Source organism: Mobula birostris, chromosome 3 (genome assembly GCF_030028105.1).
Source record: "Mobula birostris isolate sMobBir1 chromosome 3, sMobBir1.hap1, whole genome shotgun sequence".
In the NCBI taxonomy this organism is placed as follows: Eukaryota; Metazoa; Chordata; class Chondrichthyes; order Myliobatiformes; family Myliobatidae; genus Mobula; species Mobula birostris.
In genome coordinates, this window is record NC_092372.1 from 61,151,356 (window position 1) to 61,165,869 (window position 14,514).

Genomic DNA, 14,514 nt, shown 5'->3' on the forward strand with positions numbered 1-14,514 from the left:
AGAGACTAGGACAACAAAGAGGTGGTCACAGATGTCAGATGAGCGGCTACCGGATTGCTTCAAGTCCATGGACTGGGCTGTGTTCAGGGACTCATCTAGGGATCTGAGTGAATACACCATGGATAGCATGGACTTTATTAAAACAGTTGTAGATGAATATGTCCCCACAAAATCACTTAGAGTCTTTCCCAATTAGAAGCCCTGGATGAACCATGAGATCCACAGTCTGCTGAGGGCCAGGTCAGAAGCATTCAAGCCCAGTGACCAAGAAACTTATGAGAGGTCCAGGTATGATCTCCAGAAAGCCATTTCACGGGCAAAGTGGCAATTCCAGACTAAATTTGGAACATTGAAGGACACTCGACAGTTGTGGCAGGGCTTGAATGCTATTACCTCTTATAAAGTAAAATCAAGTGACATAGGCGATGGAATGGCTTCACTTCTAGACAAGCTTGATGCCTTCTACAATCACTTTGATCATGAAAGTATGAAGGAGCCAATAGAAACTCCCACAGCGACCAGTTAACAAATTTCACGACACATGCCGGTGATAATAAACCTGATTCTGATTCTGATCCTGTGATTTCAGTCTCTGAGGCTGATGTCAAGCAACTCTTAGGAGGGTGAACCCACGAAAAGCATCCGGATCAGATGGGGGAGATGGTAATGTGCTGGAGACCTGTGCTGATCAACTGTTTGTTCACTGAGATCTTTAACCTCTCGTTTCGGCAGTCTGAGGTGTCCACCTGCTTCACGCAGACTTCACTTATACCAGAGCGTGGTCACCTACCTCAATGATTATCATCTATTCTAGTAGCACCTACATCAATGGTGATTAAGTGTTTTGAGAGGTTGTTGATGAACTCCTGCCTGAGAAGTGACTTGGATCTGCTCCAATTTGCCTACCAGAGCAACAGGTCCACAATAGATACCATCCCATTGGCTCTACACTCAACCCTGGAACACCTTTACAGCAAAGATGCATACATCACAATACTCTTTATTGATTACAGCTCAGCATTCAATACCATCATCCCCTCAAAACTTATAATTAAGTTTCAACTTCTTGGCCTCAATACCTCCTTGTGCAATTGGCTCCTCGATTTCCTCACTTGCAGACCCCAGTCAGTTCAGATTGGCAACAACATCTCCTCCACAATCTCCATCAGCACAGGCGCTCCACAAGGCTGTGTGCTTAGCCCTCTGCCCTACTGCTTTACACTTATAACTATATGGCTGAGCAGAGCTCCAATGCTATATTTAAGTTTGATGATGACAGCACTGTTGCAGCCAAATCAAAGGTGGTGACAAATCTGCACCTAGGAGGGAGATTGGAAATCTGTATGAGTGGTGCCACAGTAACAACCTCTTACTCAATATTAGTAGGACCAAAGAGCAGATTATTGACTTCAGGAGGAGGAAACTAGAGATCCATAAACTAGTCTTCTTCAGAGCATCAGAGGTGGGAAGGGCCAACACTTTCAAATTCCTTGGTGTTATCATTTTAGAGGACCTGTCCTGGGCCAGCATGCAAGTGTAATTACAAAGAAAGCACGACAGCGCCTCTACTTCCTTAGGAGTTTGTGAAGATTGAGCATGACATCTAAAGCTTTGGCAAATGTTATAGATGTGTATTGGAGAATATATTGACTGGCTGCATCACAGCTGGTATGGAAATACCAATGTCCTTGAATGGAAAATCTATGAAAAATAGTGGATATGGCCCAGTCCATCACAGGGAAAGCTCTCCCCTCCACTGTGTGCATCTACACAAAGCATTGTCGCAGGAAAGCATCATTCATGATCAGTGACCACCACCCAGATCATGCTCTCTTCTTGCTGCTGCCATCAGGAAGGTGGTAGAGGAGCCTCAGGACATGCATCACCAGGTTCAGGAACACTTATTACTCCTCAACCATCAGGCTCTTGAACCAAAGGGAATAACTTCGTTGAACATCACTTTGCCCCATCATGGAAATATTTGCACAACTTTCAAGGACTCTTCATCTCATGTTCTCAATATTTGTTGCTTATTTAGTCACTATTATTATTTATTTATTTTTGTATTTTCACAGTTTGTTGTTTTTTGTACACTGGTTGAATGCCAAAGTTGGTACAGTTGTTCATTGATTCTACATAGTTATTATTCTATTATGGATTTATTGAGTATACCCGCAAGAAAATGAATCTCATGGTTTTATATATGTGTGTGCACTTTGATAATAAATTAACTTTGAACTTTTCTCATGGAATGAAGGAGAATGAGAGGTGACTTGATAGTTATGTATAAGAGGATCGAGGCATTGATAGAGTGGACAGCCAGCAGCCTTTTCTCAGGATGGAAGTGGCTAATATGAGAGAGGAAGTTTTAAGGTGATTAATAACTTAAGACCATAAGACATCGGAGCAGAATTAGGCCATTCAGCCCATCGAGTCTGCTCTGCCATTCCATCATGGCTGATTTATTACCCTCTCAACCCCATTCTCCTTCCTTCTCTCTGTAACCTTTGATGCCCTGACTAACCAAGAACCTATCAACTTCCACTTTAAATATTCCCAAAGACCTGGCCTTTATGCTTGTCTGTGCTTTGATTTCAAATGTGCTAAATGACCAGATATCAATTGACTGAAGGTGGTTGAATCCACATAATCTTTGGCAATTGCCATTAGTGTTCAAATGCAGGTACAATCATATTGTTGCATATATGGGATGCTTCCAGTTCAGAACTCATAGTTGTGTAATTGTCATCACTGGGAACACATTCGCTCATTCATGCTGTTGCAGTGACAATTTAGAGGTTCGCCAGGGCTTTCTGCAGCTGTTAACCCATCTTCTCAATAACTTCAACATGTCACTTTGGCAATTTTGAATTTAATTCATGTGCAGGTGATTAGAGGAAAGTATAGGGGGAATGTAATTTTTTTTTGCATGGAGAGTGGTGGGTGCATGGAATGTGCTCCCAGGGTTGGTGGTAGAGGTAGATACATTAGGGACACTTAAGAGACTCATAGATAGGCACATGGATGATATTCGAGGGGGGGTTATTCAGAAGGGAAGTGTTAGATTGACCTTGGAATCGGTTAAAAGATTGGCACAATATCATGGGCCGATGGGCCTGAACTGTCCTGTTCTGTTCTACTGTATGTTCTATGTTCTATTCCTTTCTCTGGCATGAACCTATTTAGCTTATCTTAAAGGCAACTTAACTACTCCTGAATTCTTTATTGAAACTGTTAGTAACTAATTAAAATTTATGGTTGCAGCACACATCAAAGTTGCTGGTGAACGCAGCAGGCCAGGCAGCATCTCTAGGAAGAGGTACAGTCGACGTTTCAGGCCGAGACCCTTTGTCAGGACTAACTGAAGGAAGAGTTAGTAAGAGATTTCCTTAGTTTGTATTTCGCTCAATTAGAAATAGAATCAGAATCAGAATCAGGTTTATTATCACCGGCATGTGACGTGAAATTTGTTAACTTAGCAGCAACAGTTCAATGCAATACATAATATAGAAAAAAGAAAAAAACAAAATAATAATAATAATAATAATAATATATAACTAAGTAAATCAATTACAGTATATGTATATTGAATAGATTAAAAATCGTGCAAAAACAGAACAATATATATATTAAAAAAGTGAGGTAGTGTTCAAGGGTTCAATGTCCATTAGGAATCAGATGGCAGAGGGGAAGAAGCTGTTCCTGAATCGCTGAGTGTGTGCCTTCAGGCTTCTGTACCTCCTACCTGATGGTAACAGTGAGAAAAGGGCATGCCCTGGGTGCTGGAGGTCCTTAATAATGGACACTATCTTTCTGAGACACTGCTCCTTAAAGACGTCCTGGGTACTTTGTAGGCTAGTACCCAAGATGGAGGTGACTAAATTTACGACCCTCAGCAGCTTCTTTCTGTCCTGTGCAGTAGCAACCCCCCCCCCCCATACCAGACAGTGATGCAGCCTGTTAGAATGCTCTCCACGGGTCATCTATAGAAGTTTCTGAGTCTTCAGACTCCTAATGAAGTATAGTCGCTGTCTTGCCTTCTTTATAGTTGTATCAATATGCTGGGACCAGGTTAGGTCCTCTAGGATCTTGACACCCAGGAACTTGAAGCTGCTCACTCTCTCCACTTCTGATCCCTCTATGTGGATTGGTATGTGTTCCTTCATCTTACCCTTCCTGAAGTCCACAATCAGCTCATTCGTCTTACTGACGTTGAGTGCAAGGTTGCTGCTGTGACACCACTCCACTAGTTGGTATATCTCGCTCCTGTACTGAGATTCTACCAACAATGGTTGTATCATCAACAAATTTATAAATGGTATTTGAGCTATGCCTAGTCACACAGTCATGGGTATAGAGAGAGTAGAGCAGTGGGCTAAGTATACACACTAGGGGTGCATCAGTGTTGATCGTCAGCGAGGAGGAGATATTATCACCAATCCGCACAGATTGTGGTCTTCCACTTAGGAAGTCGAGGATCCAATTGTAGAGTGAGGTACAGAAGCCCAGGTTCTGTAAATTATCAATCAGGATTGTGGGAATGATGTTTTATGTAAACTTTGTAAATTATTATTAAGAACTTGCAGGTGCATGGCTAGAACTTTATCTATCCCACCATGTGATTTTTCAAAGAATCAGAGTTAGGCTTGGTATCACCATCATGCATTGTGAAATTTGTTGTTTTATGACAACAGTATATTACTGCATAATAAAAAACACAAATTACCGTAAGTATATATTGAAAATTAAATTAAAGAAGTAGTATAAAAAGAGAGGAGAAAAAATAATGATGTAACCTTCCTGGATTCATTCAGAAATCTGATAGCGGAGGGGTTAGAAACTGTTCCTGAAATGTTAAATGTGTGACTTCAAGCTCCTGTACCTCCTGTTTAATGATAGCAATAAGAAGAAGGCATGCCCTGGGTGATGGGGGTTTTTAATGATGCACCCTATTCCTCCAATCAACTTATCACTTTCTGATAATGGTATAAAATTCATTTGACATTTACACAATTTATTCTGCTAGGTCATGTATGATCTCATTTCAATATATATTGTACATTCAGTGGCTGCTTTACTGGACACACCTGCTCATTAATGCAAATATCTAATCAACCATACACGTGGCAACAGCTCAATGCATAAAGCATGCAGACATGGTCAAAAGGTGCAGTTCTTGTTTATATCAAGCGTCAGGACGGGGAAAAAATGTGATCTAAGTGACTTTGAATGTGGAATGATTGTTGGTGCCAGAGGGTGTGATTTGAGTATCTCTGAAACTGCTGATCTCCTGGGATTTTCATGCACAACACTCCAGTGAAAGGCAATGGGCAGAAACGTCTTATAAATGAGAGAAGTGAGAGTAGAATGGCCAGACAAGTTCAAGTTGATAGGAAGGAGACAGTAACTCAAATAATCACATGTTACAACAGTGGTGTGCATAAGAGCATCACAAGATTATTCATTTACTTAGTAATACAGTGCAGAGTAGGCCATTCCGTCCCTTCGAAACATGCCACCTCAGTAACAACCCACAAGCCTGTTAACCCAGACCTAATCACGGGACAATTTACAATGACCAATTAAGCTACCCGGTAGGTCTTTGGGCTGTGGGAGGAACCTGGAGAACACCCTGGCTTTCCATTGGGAGAACGTACAGCGGCTTATTACAGAACTGCTGAAAGCCCCGAGCTGCAATAGCATTGTGTTAACCACCGTGCTACCATGACTACTGTTCTGCATTCAGTTTCCCAGTTTGTCAGCACAGGACTTTAATGTGCTATGTCTGGAATGGGAGTGTAGTGGCATAACCACATGTCTGCAGCAGAGGAATGTTGAATACCGTACGTGACTTTTTTGACTTTCATTATTTTGATTTAATGATATAATTTACTATTCTGTTTGCTTCGTAGATTCCTGCTTCCCATCCTAATAGCACTGTTGTCCTTTTAACATTTTTAGCTATTCCAGCGTTCATAAGAAAATGAAGGCATTATCTTTGAGCAAAGTTTTCTCATCCATTTGAAATAAATTGAACATCATGTCAGCTTGCTTCCAGGGTAAGTGTTCAATTGAACCAGAAACTTAAAATTCAAAGTAAATTTATTATCAAAATATGTACATGTCACCAGATACAACCCTGAGATTAATTTTCTTGCAGGCACTCACAGTATAATGGAGAAATACAAAAGAATCTGTGCAAAACTATAAGCAAGTAGAGACCAACAGACAAACAATATACAAAATAAGACAAAAGAAGAGTGATTGTTGGTGTAAGATCGGGTGTCTTGAGTTTCTCGGTAAGTGCTGATCTGCTGGGATTTTCATGCACAATGGTCTCTAGAGTTTACAGGGAGTGACACAAAAGACAAAAAACATCCGGTGAGCAGCAGTTCGATGAGTGAATGAGAGAGGAGAGAGGAGAATGGCCAGAAAGCCTCACGCTGAGTGGAAGACGACAGTAACTCAAATAGCTGTGTGTTACAAAAGTGATGTGACGAAGAACATCTCTGACACACAACACGTTGAACCCCAAGGTGGACAGGCTACAGAGCCAGAAGACCACAAAGATACACAGAACACCACTTTATCGGGTCCAACAGGTACTGAAAGAGTGAGCACTGAGTGTAATTCAATGACGTTCATTATTTAAAGACCTAACAAACTTAATATATCACCAAGTAAAAGCAAAAGAAGGAACAGGGACATATGAAAGTCATCGTGAAAGATATTTCAAAGGACTTTAGGAGGCCATTGAAGCTATCTAAAAGGAGAAGGAAAGAAGTTTAGAGAAACGTGAATTTGAGTGGTGATGTACACACGAGTCTAAACAGTGGAGGATACTTTAGAGTGATGCTTGAAGGCATTTATAAATAAAAATGATGAGTCTGAAATCTTACACGGTGCTGAAGTATCATTTAGAGGAAAATTACGAAATGGTACAGATAGGATGTCAGTAATTAAGTTCGTACTTATGTTAATTGGGATTCATGAAGGAAGTCTTGAAACTCATATATTTATTGTAGGGTGTGGATGACAGTGACAAGGTTATTCTAATTAATCTGTGTAGATCAGGAACCAAAAATTTAATGTGGGACTGGAGTCACGTGCCCTCTGTCAAGGTATTTGTAATAATATCCATGAAGGATATTAGCGAGGCAGATTTTTGATGCCATTTTACTGTTTGTCATTTCACAAATAATGTGACTTTTTTGAGTTCAGTTTCCCAGTTTGTCAGCACAGGACTTGAATGTGCAATGTCTGGAATGGGAGTGTAGTGCCATAACCACATGACTACAGCAGGAGAATGCTGAAATCTGTACATGACTTTTCCTGACTGTTATTCTTTTAATTTAATTATATAATTCACTATTCTGTTTGTTTCATGCTTCACATCCTAAAAGCATTATTATTCTTTTCACATCTTTTGCTATTCCAGCATTCATAAGAAAATGTATCTTTTCCATTTTTTGTTGTAAAACATTACAGTTACCCATCTTAAATCTGTGTTATCCTCTCAAACAAATTTATTTTTATGATTTCTGACAGGTTCTTTAAAGTTTCTCTCTGTTCCAATGCTGCTAGAGCTAGCTGCTCAAAAGCTTATGTGGAGCAAGAAAAATGAACCGCCTATTTCTGAACCAAATGAACCCCACCACATTCTTTCAGACTGCAGTGCCATTGGCTGGGAATTATTAGATTACCAAGGCATTAAGATGCTCTGCATCGTACTTTAGGTGCTATGTTCCCAATGCATGTGAGACTGATGGCCTTATTTTTGTGCAAGTTTTTCCTTTCCATTTTAAATTAATTGAAAATCATGTCAACTTACAAAAAGGGTAAGTTTTTCACTCAACCAGGAAATCAAAGTTCAAAGTAAATTTAATATCAATGCATGTACTGTATATGTGACCATATATTACCCTGGGATTAAGTTTCTTGTAGGCATTTACGGTATAATGGAGAAATATAAAAGAATCTGAGAAAAACTACACACTATCATAGACTAACAAGCAAACAAAATAAAACAAAAGGAGAATGATTGTTGATGCCAGATGGGATGTTTTGACTATCTCCATAAGTGCTGATCTCCTGGGATTTCTCTGCACAACAGTCTGTAGAGTTTACAGGGATTGGGACGAAAAACAAAAAAAAACTGTGAGCATCAGTTCTATGGGGGAAAGCACCTTGTTAATGAGAGAGCTCAGAGTAGAAAGGCCAGATTGGTTCAAGCTGATAGGAAGGCGACAGGAACACAAATAACCATATGTTACAACAGTGACGTGCACAAGAGAATCTCTGACACACAACACATCGAACCTTGAAGTGGATGGGCTACAGCAGCAGAAGACCACAGACATACAATCAGTGGCCACCTTATTCGGACTTGAGACTGATGGTCTTATCTTCGTGTAAGTTTTTCCCTTCTATTTTAAATAAATTGAATATCATGTCAGCTTACTTCCACGCTAAGTGTTCCACACAAACATAAACTCAAAGTTCAAAGCAAGTTTACAAATGTCATCGTATACTACACTGAGATTCATTTTGTTGCAGGCATTCACTGTAGAATGGAGAAATACAATAGAATCCGTGAAAACTGCAGGCAAAAGAAAAGACTAACAACCACTCAATGTGCAAAAGAAGACAAACTATGCAAATAAAGGTAAGTAATAAATACTAATGAGCACATAATGTAAGTTGTAGAGTCGTTGAAAGTGAGACCATAGGTTGTAGAAACATTTCAAAGAAACTGACATGTTTTGGAGATAATCAGAATCAGGTTTATTGTCACCAGCATGTGTTTTGAAATTCGGTAACTTAGCAGCAGTACAATGTGATACATAATCATAATAATATAGAAAAAATAATAAGTGAATCAATTACAGTAAGTATATATAGGTCTATTAAATAGATTTAAAGTAGTGCAAAAACAGAAATAATATATATTAAAAGAAGTGATATAGTGTTCATGGGTTCAATGTCCATTTAGGAATTGTATGGTAGAGGGGAAGAAGCTGTTCCTGAATCACTGAGAGTGTGCCTTCATGTTTCTGTACCTCCTTCCTGAAGATAACAATGAGAAGAGTACATGTCCTGGGTGGTGGGGGTCCTTAATAATGGATATTGCCTTTCTGAGGCACCGTCCTGGAAGATGACTTGGATACTACGGAGGCTAGTACCCAAGATGGACTGACTAAAGCAGGATCGCGGAGACACTTAGACAATGATGGAAGGAAAAGGGGAGGAGGACAGAAAATAAAGCAGACATTGGAACAAAAGATGACTCGGGTAGTTCTTTGCAGCAATTTAGTGATGTGGTTAGTCTGGAACAGTGTTATTAGAATTGGGCACTAATGCAGGGGCACTTGGATAACCTAATCAATCCCATTGGTTTTATTTCTCAGCTTAATCAGCATATATCATACTTTAGGATGCAAGGCACAAATGTAAAATGAATAGTGAAGTAGAGAAGTAAGATCTTGCAAAACAATCTTGGGAATTTCAGCACCATCCTCTATCACAAAATCATTTTGTTGACATGTATGAGTTGATTCCTATAAGACCAGAATTTCTTATCCGTTTCTAAGTTTGATTTTGAAAATGATTGCATAATTCCTAGGCAGGAGTTTTTAAATAGGATTTTGTCAAATTTATTTTGAAATTTAAATGCCTCACAGCACATTCCTCAAAACACATCTGAGATGAATCATCTCCATCTGATCCTGTGTTGGCTGCTGTTCACTATATTGCCAAAGTGTAAAGGTAATCCTTATTTGACTTTTGATTATAAGTTCAGTTGTTACATCCATTGGATGTAAGACATTTGGCTGTGTGTTTGTATAAGTCTGTTCTTCCCCACTCACTCACAATGGCTATTTCATCTTCCAAATCTCATTTTCATCAGGATAAATGTCATCCACTCTCAGGGGCAGTTGTTTTGAGACCTTATTAACCCATTACGTGTTATACGAAAGGTCATCAACAGTTATAGGTAGTATATTCCTTACTCCTCCTTTAGTTAAATACTTAACATAACTATTTGCAGAATATGGGTTATGGCATCACAGCTTTGCATAGTCTTGAACCCTCATTTATATATGAAATCACGAACAAGAATTACTGGCTCCTGAATAAGATTAGGGCTAGAAGTTTTTCTTTTGTGGGTACGGGCTGAATTGGAGATGAGTAAAGAACATGCATGAGAGCATCTTTGTTCTTCAGTCAGCCTTTTCACAATATACAATATACTGCAGCATTCTGTAAATGGATAGCCACTAAATTATTTAGTTATCCAAAATCTTAAAAATAAGTTGGAGTAGGAAATTGATGGTAATATATTATTGTAAATCGCATAGCATAGACGTAGAGGTACATAATAATTTTAGTTTCAATTGAATGATCAAATTATTCAATAAAATATTTTATGAACTGTATGGCCTGCAATTATTTTCATATTAAAATCTTTGACTAAACCCAACTTTATAGTAGGCTGACAAAGCAGGTGAAATTGTCTCATTAATGTTTGCATATATGTATTCAGAAATTTGCTGAGCCGACCTTGAGACTTACGAATACTACCCCTTCTAACAGAACAGACTGAGATCAAGAACATGACGAACCCAAGTGAGAAGTACTGGCTGCACCGATTGGTCAAGCTATTTTAATTTTAACGTGATTGGCAACTTGATCTGTCTTCTGATTGGATAGACCTCGTATCAATCAAACACCTCTTTTCTTTCTCTCCCTGCTTTGCCCCCCTCCCACCTCCCTTTAGCTGTCACGAGCGATCCAGAACGGGGTTAGCAGTTGTTCGACTTTCTGTTCGCCGGTTTCTGCCTGGGATCGCCATTATGCATTTAAAGCGATTAGCATGGCAAGCGAGCTGGGACAGTTACTGTATAGCAAAAAATTATTAATATTTTCGGATTTTGGGGTGCTAGGTAAGATTAGGCAGTTGATGGGCCTGGACAACCACTTCAGTGAGAGAGGGCTCAATGCCGCTTTAGCGCTTTGTTTACCTTAGTCGTGCCGGCTTTGCAAACCATCGGCCGGTTCCGTTCTCATCGCCGAGTCCTGTTAAACATCCTGTCCACCTCTCTCCCTCTTTCCCCCTGGGTTTATAATATTTTCATAAAGATGGCGGAGGGACCACAGGCTGCAAACTAATGACTGTCAGAAACATCGCTTCAATTTGTAATATGGTGAGTAGACGTTCGTGGACGCTTTTGGGCTACACGGACTGGTTACACAAGCCGTTACAGTTTGATCTACGGTGCAGATAACTGCCCATCTAATTTAGACAGATTTCGGTTTTGGAGAGTCGATTTAATAGCACCGCGGCTGATAAGAAGTTGTGTGCAATTCAAAATTAAATTGACGAAATATAAAAATTGGGATTAAAATTGATATCTGCATGAATAGTTCAAAGCCGGGGTGTCATCATGTTCACGAACCTAATACTGTATTAATCGAATTGCCATTGAATGAAAATGAAACTTCCTTAGACATTCTACCACGGATGAAATTATCTTTATATATAGAAAACACACAGAGCTTTGAACCCGTGGAATTGCAATTTAAATGCAATGGCAAATTGTACGTGGGTAGGGGGAGGATAACTTTTAAATATGTTGTATAACACTGTTAACCTTTCTTGTGTTTGCATAGAAAATGTACTAGTAAAAAAGACATTTTTGGGATTGAAGAAATCATAACGAGATGTGTAGGTGTATTGTTGAATGGGAAAACAAATCTGGGCCCCTAAAACAAGATTACATTAAGATATTTACCGTTGACTATTTTAAGTAAAACAATCATTCAGTGGAATTAAAATGAAAGTTACTGGGCGGAGGTTGACCCATCTCGAGATACCACAAAAACTCTTATCAACAGGAATAGACTTGCAGCAAAAGTTTTTTTTTCCATGTATGAAAGAACATCAGAAATCATTGAGGAAGCAACTGGATATTGTAGTGGGGAACTTGAAACTCTTTGTACGTGGATGAATAAAAAAATGTGATAAAGACCCTCTCTTAAGGCGAAAGCATTTATGTTGGGTCATTTTAGAAGAGGGAGATGGGTGGAATATTTGTTTCTGCCTCCGATATTCTTGTGAAACAGGATGATGAGTTCCCAAAACAACGGCATAAGATTATTCATTTATTTTCCCCCATTTGGATATGCTTCTGGGTCGAGTTAGAATGTTAGCTACATTATTTTTTGGAATATTGAACTTGCCAGCATAGATTGACACTGACAGCTTTTGCTCCTGCAACACTGACCTTTTAGTGACTGATTTATGATATTTGAGCAGGAATTAGGGAACAGACAATATCATGGTATGTACACAAAGTACGTTTATACTACTGATTCCTGCTCTAAGACGTTTATTTCAATAAGATTAATTTTTCTTTGTGTATGTTTTTTATTGCATTTTGTTATTTTGGACAAAAATGGTAAAGACTTTACTTTTCAGCCATATTGTGCTTTGGTTTACTTGTGTGTTTCCTGGAGTTTGTAGTTTTCCATCTAGATGAAAAGCTATCTCAATTATTCAATTTTTCTTGCAGTTCTCCTGTAATCTCTGATCAAAGAAAAAATTTGAAATCATCTTTTCTCCCATGAAATATGATGATTAAGTTTCTAATCTTTGATAGATTTGCAATTTACACATTTTAAAATGTAAACGAATACAATTCTTAGAATCAACCTAACTGCATAAAAAATAAACCTGTTTTTTTTTAAAAGAAAGGCTCAATCATGCTTAGTCTGAGATCACAAGTTTGGCTAAAGTTTGTTTAAAGTTGTAACATTTAATCTGTAGCCTGTATTATACAACAGAAATTAGAAATGATGGGCCGAATGGCTTTCTTCATTTGCAAAGCACGTGCATTGCTGTATGGAAAAAAATATTAAATACAGCGGAGAAATGTAATGCTTATGTTTCACAAGTTAGAAAGCTCAAAGGGAATGAGTGACAAATGAACCTCACAATATATTTGAAATTTACAAATTATGCAACAGTTAATGTGATTTATTGGAAGTAGCTGTTTGTTCTTTATGAATCATTCCATACAACAGATAGTAACAATAGGAGGTGTTGAATTACTTGTTGTTTTGGGTATTTTAAACTTTACCTCAGTTGAAGAATAAATATATGTGAAGGAATTGTAAATTATTGGCTCTGAATTATGGAGGAAATGTTATTGCTATGAACAATATGTAAGGTAAGTAACACGTGTAATCTGTCATCAGCAACATTACTGTAGAAATGATAGAAGTCAAGGTAATGATGTATCAGCATACTTTGATTATTACAGTGAGAAGTTGTCTTTTTGAATTTGGTCTGGCTAAGTTAATAAGTAATTTAAACCATTGTATTTTGGCTGGCGCTAAAATCCGTATTTTACAGCAAGACCCAGAAGCATTGGACTTGTATGACCTGAGGTCTTTTAGTTAATTATCCACATTTATATAATTAACACTAAATATACTGCTGCTTGTCATTGGGCCACTTTGATAGTTTGGGCTGGAAGATACAAAGTAGCTACTTATGATCTTCAGTCAAGCATAGTTCAAAAATATGCTGAATACCTCAAAATTATGAAAATGCACCCTTGAAATGAAATGGATTTGTATTGCTAAGAAATACACCTGAACTTGTGTGGAATTGCATATTTTTCTTGAGACCCAATTGAATAGCATCATTCAGTTTCCTGAATTAGGATGATGTTAACTGGTGTGTCTTTAGGTTTATTATTTTTAATGTGTATTTTAACTTGGAAGAAAATGTGCCTTCCTATTGAAATGGTTGCTGAATTTTGGGGCTTGCAAGAGTTCAGACAAGCCCTTTGACTGTAATTAAAATTATTTGAATTTCTTTAGAGATAATTTTCTTCTACTCATGAAACTTTCAATTTCTCTCATGAATTCCTGTTGGTAAGAAATCTCTTTTCTCCTTTCATCTTGTGAACGTTACTACCATGCCTTGTGAAATCTATCACCTCACAGGAATTGCTGATTTATATTTTGATAATGGTTTTTGATCTTCACAATTGGTAACCTATTCAAGGTTCATGTTATGATTTGATTTCAAGAATTTAAACTTGTAAACATTATAAATCAGCATTCCATTTTTTTTTCCCAGAGAGCTTGCACAAAGCAGCTTCTGATTGTATTCACAATTACCTCAGTTTGTGAAAGCGGCCTTTGAGGCAGACCAGAGACGCAGAACTTGCACAGATCTCTCACACACAGACATACAAAAAATTTGGCTTTCCTGAACTTGTATCAGTGAAAAGCACCTCCGTTATTTCAGAGGGTAAAGGCTATATCGTATTTTAATTTTTGTTGATCCCTGCCAGTGCCTGTAGTAATTCCAATAAACTAATGATTGTCTCCATCTTATTTGGATATTGTCTCTTTTTTACAGCATCTGCTTTATGTGACTGGGATTACAAAATATTTGAACACTCTCCACTAAAAGAGATGAATAAGATAGAATATGTATCA

General features: G+C 38.2%; 1 protein-coding gene across 3 annotated transcripts in view; it reads left to right on the forward strand.

The window, feature by feature from the left end:
* The first annotated feature begins 5,765 nt into the window (after nucleotides 1-5,765).
* The window catches only part of usp46 (ubiquitin specific peptidase 46), an 83,520-nt gene continuing 74,771 nt past the window's right edge, over nucleotides 5,766-14,514 (forward strand). The window contains exons 1-4 of one of the 3 annotated variants that reach the window (XM_072252717.1): nucleotides 5,766-5,843; nucleotides 5,962-6,059; nucleotides 6,161-6,602; nucleotides 8,557-8,665. In XM_072252717.1, coding sequence (XP_072108818.1) covers nucleotides 8,633-8,665 — 33 coding nt within the window. In that variant the 5' untranslated portion in view covers nucleotides 5,766-5,843; nucleotides 5,962-6,059; nucleotides 6,161-6,602; nucleotides 8,557-8,632. Of the gene's footprint in view, nucleotides 5,844-5,961; nucleotides 6,060-6,160; nucleotides 6,603-8,556; nucleotides 8,666-10,742; nucleotides 11,205-14,514 lie in introns of those variants that run through there. The other 2 variants (XR_011885350.1, XM_072252716.1) reach the window with 2 other exon arrangements.